The sequence below is a fragment of the Mytilus trossulus genome, chromosome 14, assembly GCF_036588685.1.
Source record: "Mytilus trossulus isolate FHL-02 chromosome 14, PNRI_Mtr1.1.1.hap1, whole genome shotgun sequence".
Taxonomy (NCBI): Eukaryota; Metazoa; Mollusca; class Bivalvia; order Mytilida; family Mytilidae; genus Mytilus; species Mytilus trossulus.
The window spans coordinates 73,677,493-73,695,095 of record NC_086386.1 but is presented as its reverse complement, the minus strand read 5'-3'; the positions used below and the strand labels follow the sequence as shown (position 1 = coordinate 73,695,095).

Genomic DNA, 17,603 nt, shown 5'->3' with positions numbered 1-17,603 from the left:
GGGAACCCGGAAGATAAAACCGAAAATAATATGTGCCTAGCTAGTCAAAATAAGATGTATGTACAAGATCAAATAATACATCTAGTAACTTGCCCTGTCCTTTCCTTGTATCCTTTCGTTTTAGAAAATCTATCTTTACATTCGACGACATTTTATATCCCACTTTTTATTAGTATATCAAAATAAGTTCCAATGTGATTTAACAACCCATCATATATTGTGTACTAAAGTCATTTAAATAAAGCCCACCTTGAGTATACTTTGCATCCGATTTTATTTGATTTTAAAACATAATTTATTTGATGTTGGGATTTAGTGGTTTGTAAAGGACGTGTAATTTGTTTTAAAATACAACTTAATTTGGTGTTATTTACATAACAGTATATCGTATATCAGTCTGAACAACCCTGTTACTAACCAGTCCATGAATTATAAATAAGGAGAAAACTGACTGTTATAAATTACTTATTAATTCATTATCCAGGTAGAAAGGGGTAGAAACTTTATCTACCTGGCTAAAAACCACGCTTTAAATCGGGCCAAATTAGCTATTGAATATATTTTAATCCCACTCGTCGTGAAGAGAGAATGTGTTTTAACCAATCGTTAATTCTTTTGTGTTTATCGAAATATTAAAAGGATTTAATTTTGTCAATTGTTACAGAGAGATATTTATTTAGGATTTCCACCTGTCAATAACTGGTGTGTCTTTTTGATTTTTTGGGATTAATGATTTTTCAGTGTTTTTCTGTGTGTTGTCTTTAAATCATGGAGTGACTTTATATTTGTGTAAATGTGGATAGCTATGTGATCATTGTGTCCCCTCAATATTCATTTATTTACAAGGATTTATTATCTTTATTTCAACGAAAATGCCATCTAAAAATGGGATAAATCGGTTGTATCATAGTAACGTGAATCTTCCACGTTCTGTGACGCAATACGAAATTACAAAAAATCTCGGAAAATCTCTCGAACATCTTCCGAAATTCAAAACAATAATTGATGAAAAGAAAAAATCTCTTGCTCCCGAAGAAAAAGGAGAACGACTGTCTCTATTATTACCACATATAGAGCCGGATTGTGATTTAGATTTAAGCGTCAACGTCAGGGATGCTAGCGCCAGTTACATTTCAACGCCTGAAAATAGGGAAAACCGCGCGCGTAGTTCAGATAAAAACAATGATGAGGCCCTGGATTATCTTACAAATTATGACGATGATAATGATACTGCCAAATCAAAACTACATAAACTAGGTATATATGAAATGGAGCACAATTGGATCCTACATGAAACGTTAGAGAAAAATTTAGAAGATTTTAAGAAAAAAGGAAAAAAGTTAGAAATTCCAGAACCCGATTATGAATCAAAAGCTCCAGTTACAGATAGATTGAAGGAAATAAGGTCTATGTTAAAACCTCGCGCAGAATTAGGTGATTTTATGAGTAAAATGGACCCTGTACAGAGAGAGAAAATATGGGTAAGTTTAAATATATATATTTCTAGGTGGGTTTGTATAAAGGAGAGAGAAAGGGGGAAAGAACAAAATGAGAGAGAAATCTGGGTAAGTTTAAATATATATAATTCAAGGTGGGTTTGTATTAAGGAGAGAGAAAGAGAGAGAGAAAACAAATAAAAGTGATAAAGGAAGGAGGGGACGGCACAAAAGAAATGATCAACCGACAATATAATGTAATACTTGTCACTGAACGCCATTTTAAACTTCAGCACGGGTTTAATCGAAGTTGAAATGATTTTAATATGGGAAATTCGACTGACACATTGTCATCTGTAACTATAAAGGATATATGTTTGTCCGTGACTTCTATATATATCTGCTTTATAGTCATTACAATCATAGATGTAATACCCATGATGGGCATAGGCGGACCCCCCTCTTTCGTGGGGAAAAATGTTGATTATATAGGGATACACTGAAGCATGACTGGAGAGACCCCCATGTAGGTCAGCAGTCCAGCAGCGCCCCCCCCCCCCCCCCTTATGGATTCTGGATCCACCATTGATGGGTATTACATCTATGTTACAATGGAACTCTTCGTCTGACCAATATTTATCTTATCGACTTTATCAGGTATTTGTGGATAGAGCCATAGTGATTTTATCAGGAAGTGTGTACCCGGTTTTAGCAAATCTAACAGAGTGTTTTAAGATATAAGATTGGAATCTTTGATGGATGACTATGTTGCTATTTGTCTTGCTACTGGTTCTATGTTGTGAATCATCTGCCATTTCAAAAAATGAGCTTACTTCCTTATCAAAGTTTTGAAGGTTTCAATCAAACCCCCTCGTTTTCTCCTCAGTTTTAGTTTGTGGGTATCATGTATCATGAATTAATAAACTATATCTCTGTTTGGGTGTGAATCTTATGAAAGTAACTGGTACATTTTAGGTTAAATGTTTATGTACGAACCTTAACACATAAACAGGGTAATTTTATGACGTCGTAGTGATTTTTTGCGCTATCAGACTATGCACATGATACATTATAAAATTTTACGAGTAATTAAATTTCAGCTTGACAATAATTTTATCGTTTATTTATTCATTATTTTCTATCCCAATAGATAACAATATGCATGAAGCCTATTGTATATATAGTGTACGCTATCATAATGGACATTATTTATCGTCCGTGATGTTATTACAATTTGATTTTATTCATGCTTTTCGGTCGTTTGTTGTCAACATATATACAAAAAAAAATATGGGTTTTTAATAAAGATAACTTAGGCAAATTGCAAAAGACGTTCACATCACTATAATTTTATTAGGTACTTTAATTTCCTGTCTAATTTTGCTTTGAAATGTTGTTCGTGTTTTAATGGGGTTTAAATTACCTTTATCAAATTTACTAATCAACGAAACATCCATTTATTTAAAATTGAAAGTCATTCACAATCTCCCATGCAGAGTTGTCGGTCCTTGCTCTCTCTCAAGGACCGACAACTCTGCATGGGAGATTGTGTCATTCAATGAAAAGCAAAACATATTTTTTTCTCACTATTACTTTATGTATAAACTAGGAATAAATGCGAATTTTTTTCACTATTAAAATTGAGAATGGAAATGGGAAATGTGTCAAAGAGACAACAACCCGACCAAATAAAAAAAAAACAACAGCAGAAGGTCACCAACAGGTCTTCAATGTAGCGAGAAATTCCCGCAGCCGGAGGCGTCCTTCAGCTGGCCCCTCAACAAATATATACTAGTTCAGTGATAATGAACGCCATACTAATTTCCAAATTGTACACAAGAAACTAAAATTAAAATAATACAAGACTAGCAAAGACCAGAGGCTCCTGACTTGGGACAGGCGCAAAAATGCGGCGGGGTTAAACATGTTTGTGAGATCTCAATTAACCCTCCCCCTATACCTCTAACAAATTACATTATGTATAAACTAGGTATGAATGCGAAATTGTCTCACTTTTATATTATGTATGAACCTATTAAAGCCAAAACAACATTATGTTTTGTTCAATGTACATTTCGCATTGATGAACTAATATGATCTATAGATTGATTTGGTCATGGTATTTATTGGTCATGAACAGCAGATATTGATATATAGCTTGTCTGTAAAGTTAATTCTCAGTTCAAGGTTGCAATTCCATCCGGTAAAATAACCGTTGAAGTTTATGATATGTTCTGTAATGCTCTTCCAATGTGCTATTGCTTTCATTTCGTTATCATGGTATAAAGGGGGTTGTTGTGGGAGTAATATAGTAGATGATTGATGAATACAGTTAAATTTTTTAGGCGGATTTAGGGGGGATGGCAGGGGGCCTTGCCCCCCCCCCTTTTGGGGAAAAAAATGGTTTTTATATAGGGAATCATTGAAGCGTGACTGGAGCGGGCCCCCCTCTTAGGTCAGTCAGTGGGCCCCACTTATGAAAATTTCTGGATCCGCCACTGGTAAGTGTACATAGGGGTAACTATATTGTTGAAGTTCAAATAAAAATAATAAACCATAGTTATTTGGAAGAGGGTTTCTAGAAAAGAGGAACGAAAGATACCAGAGGGACAGTCAAACTCATAAGTCGAAGATAAACCGACAACGCCATGGCTAAAAATGAAAAAGACGAACAGACAAAACAATAGTACACGTCATTTCCCAACATATAAAACTGAAGAATAAGGAACACGGATCCCACCAAAAACTGGGGGTGATCTCAGGTGCTCCGGAAGGGTTTAGCAGATCCTGATAGAGGATGCAACTAAAACCCTAAACAGATCATAAAAAATAAGCAGGAATGTCCATGATTATCTTTGCCGCAGTCAGAACAGATATGTAACACTGTACAGTATTTATCACTTCACGAGACAAGCTAAAGAAAATGTTAATCCTTCAATGAGAGAAATCATATGAGCTATAAGAAAGTCGATCAAATGCCGTCACATTATATTTCAACAGACAAAAGTTACTGACAAATGTATGTTCATATTCTGTGTTTAAGGTCACGATAAAAAAAAAGGGGGCGTTGAAATATTCCTTCTATGCATTTGTCGTCAGCCTCGTAAAAAGAAAATTGTTGTAATTTTGATTAACCCTGTCTGACCCTGAGTTTTCCACCTGTAGAAAACTTCATTCAAAAGTTGAAAAGATTGTTTGATTAATCCATTTACATTGTACAATACATAATTCAATATTAATATTTAATCCAAGATTAATTTTAAATCAATACTCATTCAATTCATATAATAGGAGTTTAATTAATAATTACTGTACACGACTAAGCCAAAGCTGACAGTTTAATATTGTATGAATTTTCGATTGCTTCATGCATAGAAAGAAGGAGATTATTTTTTAATATGCACAAGTTGTCAAATTATCATATCAGGTTATTGAGTTTAATAAATATATCTCTAAAGAAATAAGCTTTAATGGAAAATAGTAAACCAATAATTGTCCCATTAATGAATCGAAATAAAATACCCGTATTATAAAAAGTGAATCATGTTACAGAAAAGACTCAGAGGGTGGTATTGAACATTGCTATCAATCAAATACAATTGCAAGGGTTTCTAATGTGTAAGTATTGTTGAAATAACAGTAAATGGCAATATATTGGAATTTAATGCAACTATCTTACAAGTGAGAGGTTTAGCTAGCTATAATACATGGTTTGATCGACCGTTTTCTACATCAGAAAACGCCTGTACCAAGTCAGGAATATGACAGTTGTTTTCAATTTTTTTGATGTAGTTATAAAGCTTTTGATTTTGCCAATTGATAGTAGGCTTTCCGTTTTGAATTTTTCCTCGGAGTTTGGTATTTTTGCCATTTTACTTTTTACTATTGTTGAATTACCAGTAAATGGCAAATGTAAGTTTCAATGCATTAGGGCAGAGTGATTGATAAAACTAGAATCAAAATCAAAATACACCTTACATATTAAATCTTTAATGGAAAATGTGTTCTCTAAAAGGATTACCTGTTGCCAAATCTGTAAATTCCGCCTATGTTAGGCTGACCACCGAACGGTCTTTGCCTCCCCTACCCCCCTCTTTTTGCCCCCATATTTCTCTGTATAGTTAGCATTTTCTTCCCCTAATTTTGCGATTTTGCTCACTATTTTCTATGTTGTAAACCCCAGCAAGACCCTCAGGGAAACATCAGGATAACGAATCTAAGTACAAAAGTACCTGTCAGAAGACAATGCAAGGCAAGCTTCCAGCTTATCACAAAATGCCTTAGCACATCGAGATGGTCATTTAAGAATAGAAAACTTTATTCCAGCAATACTTACGGACAGTTATAAAAGCAACAAAAATCATGAAAAGTTGGGAAAAAGTAAATGGGCTAGTAGAAACCGAAGATCGCAAAAGAGATAATTCGAAGATACCACTGAAAAATACCATGGCAATAATAATAAACGACGAAAAACCAAAGAGTTTACGATTCGTTACATATATATCTAAATACTACGCAACTCGAACCTAACAAAAAAAAACCAGAGTAAAGTTTTAGTATTGCCTATTAAAAAGTGAATCTTAAGCAGCCCATGTTCTCAAATATTGACCAATTGGTATTTTAACCGAAACATTATTTGGTCTGTTTAATTTGAAAATTTTATATGGGTTTTTTTTTATTTCAAAATAATTTCATTATCTTAAGGTCAAAAAGTCAATCATAACAAAAAAAAATATTATACGACTTTAGAATTTAATTTTTTACTGCTTTTAAAATATCACGTGACTGATGGCCTTCTGATCGGCACAGTTTTCAAATATTGTTATACATCTTGACAAATCTAATGGTTTTTGAAGTGATTTATATTTATGTTAAGAGTTTAATTTATTCCGTAAATGTTTTATAACCGTTATAATTATAGTATCTTACACTACCGTTGTTCAGATAAGAAGATATTTAAAGGTCTAATGTTGATTGTTGTGTTAAAACTTCTGACTTTGAAGTAAAAGAGTGGTATGATTTCTTCTTAAATCACATATTTTTATAACAGAGTATTTGGAATTTTGAATTCCATTCTACACTATCCCCTTTGCCTCTCCAAATACCAAATATATCCTCGACTACTACTCAATATTCTTTGAATCTAAAAATTACCGACTTCAGTGTATTTCAAAGTACGGTATACACGCTTCAACTTGTATAGCTCACAGTGTTTTTTAACACAAAGGCAAAATTTAAATACTTTAAAAGTGTTATTATACGTTTTCGCAATGCATTGACTCTTTTGCTTTCTCATTTAAAAAAGGCCGTAGGGAGCGGTGCTTTTATATCCTACATGTACATCAAACTTAAAATCTAATCAATTTTAAGAAAAGATTGTTTGATTGTTATTCGCTTCAGTGGCAATTATTACATGCCAGTACAGATCGGTTTCTTAAAATATAACATTACATAATAGAAAAACAAAGGATATGGAGTATCCACCCATGACACAAAGTCAGTTCATGCACAGTTGTGTCTGCTTAAGGAAGAATTTGTACGTTTAATTGGCTGACAACAGTCAAGAGGGTTTCAATGCTTTTACACCACAATACAATTGCAAAATAGAGGCGTTCGATTCTTTGTCTAATTGTGTTGTTTTTTTTGTCTAGTGAAAAAATGTTTTACCAGGCTTGCACTTTTTTACTCGGCATCGCATATTGGGTGGTGAGTGATGAGTCAAATATGCCATCACGTCGTATTCCTCCGTAGAGTACACCGTTTCCTATCATAAATATGGAATGCATATAGACATCAAATATTATTTACTTTTCATTTATTTACAACACGTTGTCCTTTAAATTGAAAATGCTTATGTTTACTTTAACTTTAAGTACATATACTCAGATAGTCATAACATAATTTAATAAAAATTCGATTCGATTTATACTTATATTTAAAAATATATGCAGTTCATCGTAAAGTAAACAACGTTTTCTGTTGAATTCAAAATTTTTAAAACTTTAACAATAACATGTACGAATAATTCTAGTTTTTGCGTTCACTTGTCTGTGAAAATGAGCAAATTCTTGTTTTTTTATCACAGCATTTTTGCAGAATATTGCTTGTCTTTTTCAATTGATCATGCTGGTTTTTACAATGTTTAACAATAAAGTTGTCAGTTTGTCTTTTACTTATGAGATTGGATGCCCCTTTGGGATGATCTTCCATCTCACTTTTTGTTGACTTCTATATATTGTCATGGGGAGTCTAAAGAAAGTGTTCGTTCCGGTACATGTGACCTCAACCCGCTTTTTTTATTTTGTGTAGAATTTGTTTTTTAGTGAGGTGTTATGTGTTTGGTATTTATTTCTTTTTTGTTGTATCCGTCTGTGTCCAAGAAATTCCCGTCTTTTTCCAGCTATCTCTCTTATGTTCACACATTAATTATACGAGCGAAAGTTTTATTTTAATTTGGATCACATATATAGCATTTCGATCATAAGTTCTTGAAGATATTTTTATCCAATATAAATAACATAGGCATAACGTAAAACAGAGGGTATGCAGATAAGATATACATGTATAAGCATCAAATTTTAAAATTCATAGATACATCACATGTAACTTAAATTACATAAAAAAAAACATTGCTGAAAATGATAAGCAAAACGAAACAAATTTTATGTCAGTTTGAAGCACAAGGAAACAAATGTTATGTCATTTTCAAGCACATCGAAACAAATTGTATGTCATTTTGAAGCACAACAAAAAAATCTATACAATTTTGTCTATATTGGAGAGTTGTCCCATTGGCAATCCTATTCATAGTTTGTTCTTGTATTAGACTGTGACACGAACGACTGTCCCATGTTGAGGAGTGTGGCACCAGCAATATGCGAATATGTGTTATCCACGCTTCATTCTGTATGTGCCTGTCCCTAGCCAGGAGCATGTAATACAGTGGTTGCGTTTGTTGCTGTATATCATAATAGAAAAACAAATATGGGTATACATCCGGGATACAACCCAGCACTTGCATGGCATATTTGTTTTATGTTCATTGTTTTGTACATGAATCGGGACGTTTGTTTTCTCGTTTGAATTACTTTGCATTTCAGGGCCATTTATAACTGACTATGCCGTATGGATTTTGCTCATTATTAAAGGTCATCCCGTGACCTTAAGTTGTTGGCCGTACGGTGACCGTTAGCTGTCAACTCCTATGTCATTTGTACTCAGGTGGAGATATGTCTCATGGCAATTATACCACATCTTCTTGTCTATTTTTACAAATGCGCTCTTTCTCTTATTTGCTTGAAACGTTTCAAATGTGTAATAACAAGAAAACACTAAGTACTTAGTCTGCTAAATTGTTTGCATGCCATGTATTGAACTGCTACATTATAAAGTACTCTATACAACTATAATTAGAAATATTTATTTAAAATGACATGTGACATGTTTAATTTTGGAAAATTTAATGAGAAACTGAAAATTATTAATGTCTTTATTAAATTTCAGTCGATTCAAATATATTAAAATCAATATTACGAAGACTGTATATAATTTATATCAAATCGCGTCTAACTTATATTTTAATTTCGAAAAGGTTTAATTCAAAAAATAAAAATCGTTTTTCGATTCGACCCCGGTCTTGACACTATTTAAATATCTGTATGTTTGTGTATGAAAATCTTATCTAAATACACTCGTTTTAAAAATATTCTCTACCAATATAATACATGTACTTGTTTTATTGCCAAATTTAAAACTTTAATCTATATGTACATACATTGGGTTGGCTATTAGACTTAAAGATAGACTTAACGATTTTAAGTGTATATTTCAGAACGCAAAGTTTCAACTTTGGCATGAAAAAACTAAACAAACGTTGAATCATTGAAACAGATACATTTGCATATGTTCATGACTTTTGAGTGTAACATCAAGTTCCTATGATCTCGCTTACCAGTTAACGCGAGATCTTTGTTTTAATCATATTAAAACATTAAAAATAGTTCTATTACTCCCCTGCATTTGTATGGGTATGAAATTTCATCAATAATCGTGCAATTATTCAAATGCTGTTACAACATTTAACCATCGATCAGTTTTATGACCAAAAAGGGACATTTTACAAGTTTTGCATTGAATGACATCAATAAACAATAAGAAATGATATGCATCCGTAGTTTATACATTGATTTACCATTGATAGAATTAAGGGTTTGGTTTAGCGATGTCCTTCTTTTACAAATTTTGGAATTATTGATACCTACCTAAAACATCCAAAAGTATGAAAAAATTACGGATTTTGACTTATCCTCAGACTTTTATAATCTCTAGTTTATACTTTGATGACTTATTACGAATTAAATGAATAATATTGTTTATATAACATAAAAATTACACACATTGAGCTGTGATCATTTGAATTTGATAGAAGGTTGGATTTATTGTGTTTAAATGTCCCCAGCATGAGAAATAAATTCATGGAATATAGCCCTATCTCTTGATAAAGGAATATTAGTACATATTAATTTCTTTATAATGGTCCGACCGAATCAATGTTTTATTGATTATTATGTATTTGCCTTATTTCACAAGTCGTCAAAGGGACTTGTTTTAAGAAAGATGACGTGTATTTCCTTGTATGCGTCAAAGGAATTAGAAAAACAAATATCAAAAGTGTATCAATCTAATATCAGTACAATCGATGGCTAAGATCATTTATATCTCCCGTTATTTGTAAGGGTTCCTTCAATCCTCATATTGAAAAAAAAACATAATTGCATTTTAACACAGATACTTACTAGTAATTATGTTCCTTTCAATATCACAGTTGGAATTATAACTGTGCAGGAAATGGACTTAAGCGATGTGTAAAATTACATCATGGGGCATGCAATTTACATTTATTATTCATTTTTTTTTAACATATTGAAATTTAACATGATAGCAGTTTTAGGTTTTAGTTCTGATTTTTGATATTTAATTCGACATATTTGTTATTCATTTATTTATCATTTTAAAATATATTTTATAGAGAATTGCTCATATGGATCCTGAGACGTTGAAACAGTTTAAATCACAAGAACCACGAGACACTAAAGCCAAGGTAACACATAACAATTAAATCTCCAAGGTAACACATTACAATTAAATCTCCAATGTAACACATTACAATTCAATCTCCAAGGTAACACATTACAATTCAATCTCCAATTAACACATTACAATTAAATCTCCAAGGTAACACATTACAATTAAGTCTCCAAGGTAACACAGTACAATTAAGTTTCCAAGGTAACACATTACAATTAAATCTCCAAGGTAACGCATTACAATTGAATCTCCAAGGTAGCAGATTACATAAGATTTACAATTCATGCATTTTAATTTTTCAATTCTTTTTAATTTTTTGATGGAACTACTTGTTTTCTCTTCAGGACTCCAATCACATCTAAATATCACGTGACACTGTAAGAGACAAACAGTTTAAACTGTGTCTGACACCAAACAAAGTTAAAGTCTTATAGTGACAGACAAATGAATTTAAGATCAGATTAAACTATCATGTTTCTCTGCCTGACACTAATCAAAGCTAAATGGTTCGTCAAACAGAGAAAGACAAACGAATTATAGACCAGATTAAGCCGTGTTTTCCCTTTTTAACAACAATTAAAGCTAAACAGCATGCAATACAGTGAAAGCAGATAAACTTAAGACCAGATTAAACTGTTACAGCAATGAAGTTTTAACGTTATACAATGAAAGCATATGAATCTAAAACCAGATTAAACTGTATTTTCCTTGCTTGACACCAATCATAGCTTAATAGCATGTCAAACAAAATAGCAAGTCATACATGTACAATGAAAGCAAACGAAACAAAACAAATCAAATTAAACAGTGTTCCCTGCCTCGCACCAATCAAAGGTAAATAGCATGTCATATAGTGAATGCAGATAAACTGTGTTATCCCTATAATAATAATAAATTATTTTATTAAAGTGTCACGTATTGATTAACATCTGAACAATATACAGTAAAACATATACAATATTTAAAATAATCAACACCCAGCCAAACAAATTGACTTATGAGACACTGTAAAAATATATTACAAAGTTATAAACATGTATACTAATAACCATTTTCATTTCATTGAATTGTTTCATCAAAATTCTTTTTAAAATTCTGGGTAAAAAAAACAAACTTTCAGGTTTAGAATAAAGTTGACACCAATCAAAGCTGAACATGACGTCATAGAGAGAAAGCAGATGGACTTGTTGAGAGAAAGATAAACGAATTGATTGATTGGTGTTTGTTTAACGTCCTATTTAAAGTATTTCATACATATTCAGTTTTAGAGTAAATCAAATAATTTATAAATTGAAGAGGATAAACGGACAAAAAACTTTATTCATCAGGAGAAAATATTTAACTTAATTTTTAAACTAATATTGTCTAGATGAGTACATGTAGGTTGACTTAATAAGTAACTGTTTATACACATCAACATGAGATGGATCCCGATTGTGGTCTTGTTTGCTTTTTTTATAAACGCGTGTACAAATTTACCCAAGCACTTGGTATTTTTTTTAAAAGTACAATCATAAATCGAGGACTGACGGGGATTGTACTGTTTACAAATATAGTATAAACTTTTAACGTTATTTGTTTGTGAGTAAAAGGGAAATGCGATGTAAACAATTAAATAATACAGAAACCTAACGAGGTCAACAAGCAAAAGACAAAAAAAAATAACATAGACAGGGGTCTCTTTGTCATTGTTTCAAGCTTGAAATCGTCCAGAATCCAGCATAATTTAAAATCAAATTGCCATTCAAATTGATGACTTTGAAGTTGACCTTAGATGTATTGGCTTTTTTTGTTTGGTCCCTGTAGGCGGTGAAGCTCTTCGTGTATTAAGGACTTTAATGTTTAAACATTCTTAGCTATTCATGTTTGTTATTTGTGCAACCAGCAAAGCGCTGTGGTAACATCAATTAATGAAGATTCGTTTTTTTAGAGAAAACCTTTCGAACGAAACACTAGAAAATTGAATTTTATTAATTTACTTACCGGTAACAAACTGATAGGTTTTTGCTTTTAAACAAGACTCCGTATTCAACACATTTTCAAACTCAATAGTTTTGGTTATTTTGTTTTCTGTTTACTTGCAATAACATATTGAATTTAACGTTTAAAGCACTTCTTTGACTATTGAATCATATCAGACATATTTTGATAAAATTTCTTCTTTAAGTGAGATTTAAATTCCGATTTTGATCTATATTATTACAACAATCTGTTAAAGGGTCCTTTTTCTACACCGTTAACTTCCATAATAAGACACATAAATCATCGAGTAGTTTAAAATTCGTTATTATGATGTTTCATGGAAAATACTATAAATTCATATATTTTAATGTGCGCAATTTCCTTTTGAGAATTATTGACCTCGGAAAAATTACATTGCAAACCTGGAAACATCGGTATTTATCTCATCAATAAAACTTCGTTATACTTTCTCATTTCACATACATTACTTTCATTGGGCAGTCCGCGAAAACCCAGAACGTTTTGTTCAGTGATTTGTTGATGTGGTCCATTCGTGTTTCTCGTTTCTCGTTTATAATGAAGATTATAATTTAGACGGTTGGGTTTTCTGTTTGAATTGCTTTTCACTAGAAATTTGGGTGCCTTTCATAACTTACTGTTCCGTTTTAGCCAAGGTGTTGAAGGCAGTGACCTATAATTGTTTACTTTATACGTGCGACTGAGATAGAGAGTTGTCTCATTGGCACTCAGATCACATCTTCTTATATCTATAAAATGTATTTCGTAGATTGAACGCTCTTAATCGTCCAATATAGATTAGACCGTTGGTTTTCTGTTTGAATGGTTTTACACCAGTAATGTTTGGGACCCTAGGCTCCGTGTTGAAGACCGTACTTTGATTTATAATGGTTTACTTATATACATTTTGACTTGGATGGAGAGAAGTCTCATTGGCATCATATCGCATCGTCTTATATCTACTAGACAAACAGTATTAGCTATCTATTAAGTCACAATGTTTATTGAAATTCTTTATCAAACGTATACGGCTTCGTCGGAATCTAAAAGTATATGTAAAATTCCTTTTCATTGATTATCTGTTATCTCTAATCACAGCACCTAAGCACCTGCATGTGCAGGTGTACCGACTATTTATCAAAAATCAAAAATAGATAGATTGATCAAAATTTATTTCATATAGTCAAAAAACGGTAGATTTTGTTTAGAAGGAAAAAACGGGTCGCATATTTATCAAACTAATATAAACCACACTATAAAATATCAATTGAAATTGCTTAATCCCATCAAAGACACATTGACACAATAGAAATACAATATGCACACTAAGTGATATCTGTAAAGTCGAACCAGTTATTTCCACTTCAAATGTACAAGAATCCAAGCTTATACTACCACTGTAAACATATTTGTATACGTTGGTTGTTCGCTCAATTAAAACAATATCCTGATTTAAAAACTGATAACGTTATTTTTATGAGTCAGCAATATTTTTAATTGGATTAAAGTATAAAATATCTTAGTAAATACGTTATGTTACATGATATTTCCTGACTTTATATAAGTGTAATATTGTTCAAATGTTTTTAAAAAAGTCATCAGGTGTGATTTAACTTTAAACAATATTAAAATGCTTGGGAGTGATATAATTTACAATAAAACGTATTCTTATTATTTGATTTTTTTCAATTATTCGCATTGGTCTATGATCCTTTATGAATGAATTAAACATTATATAACTACACAATAACGTTATTTAATATTATGCACTTTTGTAAAGGTTTAATGGTCTTTTAATCGAGGCCGAAAGAAAATCACGTGATTTTTTTCTTCTCTTACGTCAATGCTTAATAGATCAAGAAGTCTGTTGTTTTAATAATTAAATTTGTCAGAATTTGTCTTATAATGCCTTCATACTATTTTGTCATACGCAAATGTTTGTTTATTGAATTTTTAAAGTAATACGGTAACTGTTATTGAAACGTTTAAATAATAAGACATTAACTGACTATAAGCAGGTGATTAACAGACATTTAAATTCTGAATCAATCCTGCCACATTTTATGTGTGCCTGTCTCAAATCAGGGGTCTGTAATAATTCAAGTGGTTGTAGTTTTTTCTGCTGTTTCTTATACATGTATTTGTTTTTCGTTTATTGTTATGCATAGTTTGTTCTTGTTACACCGCTGTCCCTAGTTGGAGAGGGTTAGCTCCTTCAAACATCTTTAACCTTGCTATATACTTGATGTGCCTGTCCCAAATACGGAGCCTGTAGTCCAGTGTTTGTCGTTGGTTCATTTCTGTCTTCTTTTATTTTTTCGTGAAATATTTTGTTATCAATTAGTCCGTTAGTTTACTTAGTTGCTTTTTCACATGGCACGGTAAAAAAAGTCGATTTGAAAATGTATGAAAGGTAGACGTATACCTCGTTGCATATTAAAGGGGGAAGGACTATAACATATAGCGTAATTTGGCAGTTTTTGATAACTTATGGTCGTAAAAAAAAGAAAAATATGTTGTTTAAAATGTTAAGTGACCTTTTCAATCCAGAATCGTACTTTTATACTTAATTATCCCTTGGTTTGAATTTTTAACACAGGGACGAACCAAGGTTAAACCTGAATCATTTCACCAAGGAAATTTAAACAAAGGGTCTAGTTTCATCACAGGATAAACAACAGCAAATAACATACGGTTTGATTTTAACCCAGGGTTATAATATTTAATACTTGGTTAGAATTTAACCAGGAGATGAACAAACAAATGCAGGAATCACAACTTATACATGAACTCGGTGATGATAACACTCAAATATACTACTAGTAACACAATTTTAACAATAAATACTATCCACACTGATCTGTGTCCACACTTGTATAATAATAAAATCATACATTGAACTTTTTGTAGATACAGGAAGCAGTTAGGTTTATAATCAAGATTATACAGGCTTGTAATTCAAGAAAGAAGTAAGTGTCATTTAACATACATAATTTGTTTAGATGTTTAATGGTGTAATGTTTGATACATATGTGTACATTTCTTTTGTGTAATGTTTGATACATATGTGTACATTTCTTTTGTGTAATGTTTGATACATGTGTACATTTCTTTTAAACAATTAGTTGTGTGTCACTGGATTATAGTAGCAATGTTGACTTTTTAAAGCTGTATAAGAGACGCGAAAGATACTAAAGGTATATTCAACCCAAAGTCGAAAATAAACTGATCAACCCATGGCGTAAAAAATGAAGCAAAACAGTACACAACATAACACAACATTAAAAACTAAGACTGGGCAACATAGACCAAATCAAAACTGAGCTCCGGAAGAGAACTACATATGAAACACCCGTCGTGTTACTCCTATAGAAAACGTTGATAAAAATCAAATTCTATAATGCATTATAAAATAGCCGCTTATTAGTTGGCTTTTATCTAAATTATTAAATCATCAAATTATTTAACCATCGATAAAGTTACTGTTTTAACACTGAAACATTTTTGAACATTTGAAATAGAAACGTGTCCATCACGACAAGGATATACAAGGCTGTTACCGGTATACACAGCACAGCCATTGTCGTTATAATACCTAAATACATGTCTGTAGAGGTTAGGTTAATAAGTGCTACGGCTAAATTTAGATTAGACAATTAAAACAGAAACTTGGCGACAATATATTTAACTGGTAAACATAGTTAAAGAAAGAGACCTTTCTGTGCAGTGATGAAAATCTTGTTCGGATGCGGGATTTTCTTGCTTTGTTGATGACTCATTGGTGACCTTCAGCTGTTTTCTACTCTTTTGTCGGGTAGTTGTCTCTATGACACATTCACCATTTTCATTTATATATCTATTTTATGCAGGTCATAACAGTTTACAAATCTTCGAAATAAGTTCGAAGATTATGATCAATTTTATACATTATTAAATTACAAAAAGTGTCACTTTATTCAAAAATGCAAAACTGTTTATAAAACGAATACAAATATTTTATATTAAATACATTTTAATTCATAGATAGCTAAGTATCTTATTTCGGTTTAGTTCATTTTAGGATATGTCCTCAATTAAGTAATGTATAGAACTAGAAGTAAGGATCTAATTTAGCCAGGAATTCTTGATATAAGTCATTCCCTAAATAGTCTTTGAATATTAAATTTTCTTAATTTTGTAAATATGTATTTTTGTACATGTTTTATTATCTAGTTAGTTAAAAGTGTTTTAGTGTTAGTTTTATTGAATGCTATATTCTACATACGTAAATTTTAAATGTGATACAAGTGGTGAAATTTTAATCAAATATTTAATTAGAATCCTGACATATTGCTCTTCGGAAAGATAGTGTAGAATATAAACCCTTAAGAAAACATTTTAGAGGTACTAAAGAAATCAATCAGTCACGGGGAAACGATTTTTCATTTTGAAACGAATTTATAACCTTAGCCGCGGTGAGATCAAATATTTGAGGATTAGACACAAAGTTTTTATAAAATGTTATTTTTACTATTTCTAGTACTATTTCAACAATGTAGGGGAATTGTTGATTAGTGCATGCGAACCGAGATATAATCGAATGGCGTGTACAAAGCTAAGCAAAAATGGTTATTTGGTATTCATGGTGTCATGACATCCGTTCGGGATCAATAGCATGGCCAATTTAAGCATTTATTTGATTTGTAAACCCTAAACAAACCATTTGAGGAATTCGTCTAATCTTATATATTTTTTTGTAATAAATGTTGCAAAGCAATTTGTAATATTTGTTTTACTTAATAATGATTCTGATATTGTATTTGAATTGTAGATATTACAAAGCAGATAAACCAAACACGGCTGCGACGTTAAAACGCATGAAAAAGTCCATAGACAAGGAAGACACAGATAACTACGCTCGATCTAGTGTAAGTCGTCGATAAGGTTTGTCCCCTCCGTAAAATATCCAATATGCCTTCGGAATATACAAATATTATTGTCAAGAATTTCAATAACTGCCGGGAAACAGATTAGTCGTCAATCAAATGTACTATTACATTTCTACGCTCGATCTAGTGTAAGTGGTAAATGAAATATACTATTACATTTTTATGCTCGATC

General features: G+C 31.7%; 1 protein-coding gene across 3 annotated transcripts in view; it reads left to right on the top strand.

Annotated features, from left to right (window-relative positions):
* The first annotated feature begins 354 nt into the window (after positions 1-354).
* LOC134695589 (uncharacterized) overlaps positions 355-17,603 on the top strand; it is a 39,874-nt gene continuing 22,625 nt past the window's right edge. Inside the window, exons 1-4 of one of the 3 annotated variants that reach the window (XM_063556859.1) lie at positions 355-1,481; positions 10,465-10,536; positions 15,414-15,472; positions 17,314-17,410. In XM_063556859.1, the coding sequence (XP_063412929.1) occupies positions 873-1,481; positions 10,465-10,536; positions 15,414-15,472; positions 17,314-17,410 (837 nt within the window). In that variant the 5' untranslated portion in view covers positions 355-872. The remainder of the gene's footprint in view (positions 1,482-10,464; positions 10,537-15,413; positions 15,473-17,313; positions 17,411-17,603) is intronic. The other 2 variants (XM_063556858.1, XM_063556861.1) reach the window with 2 other exon arrangements.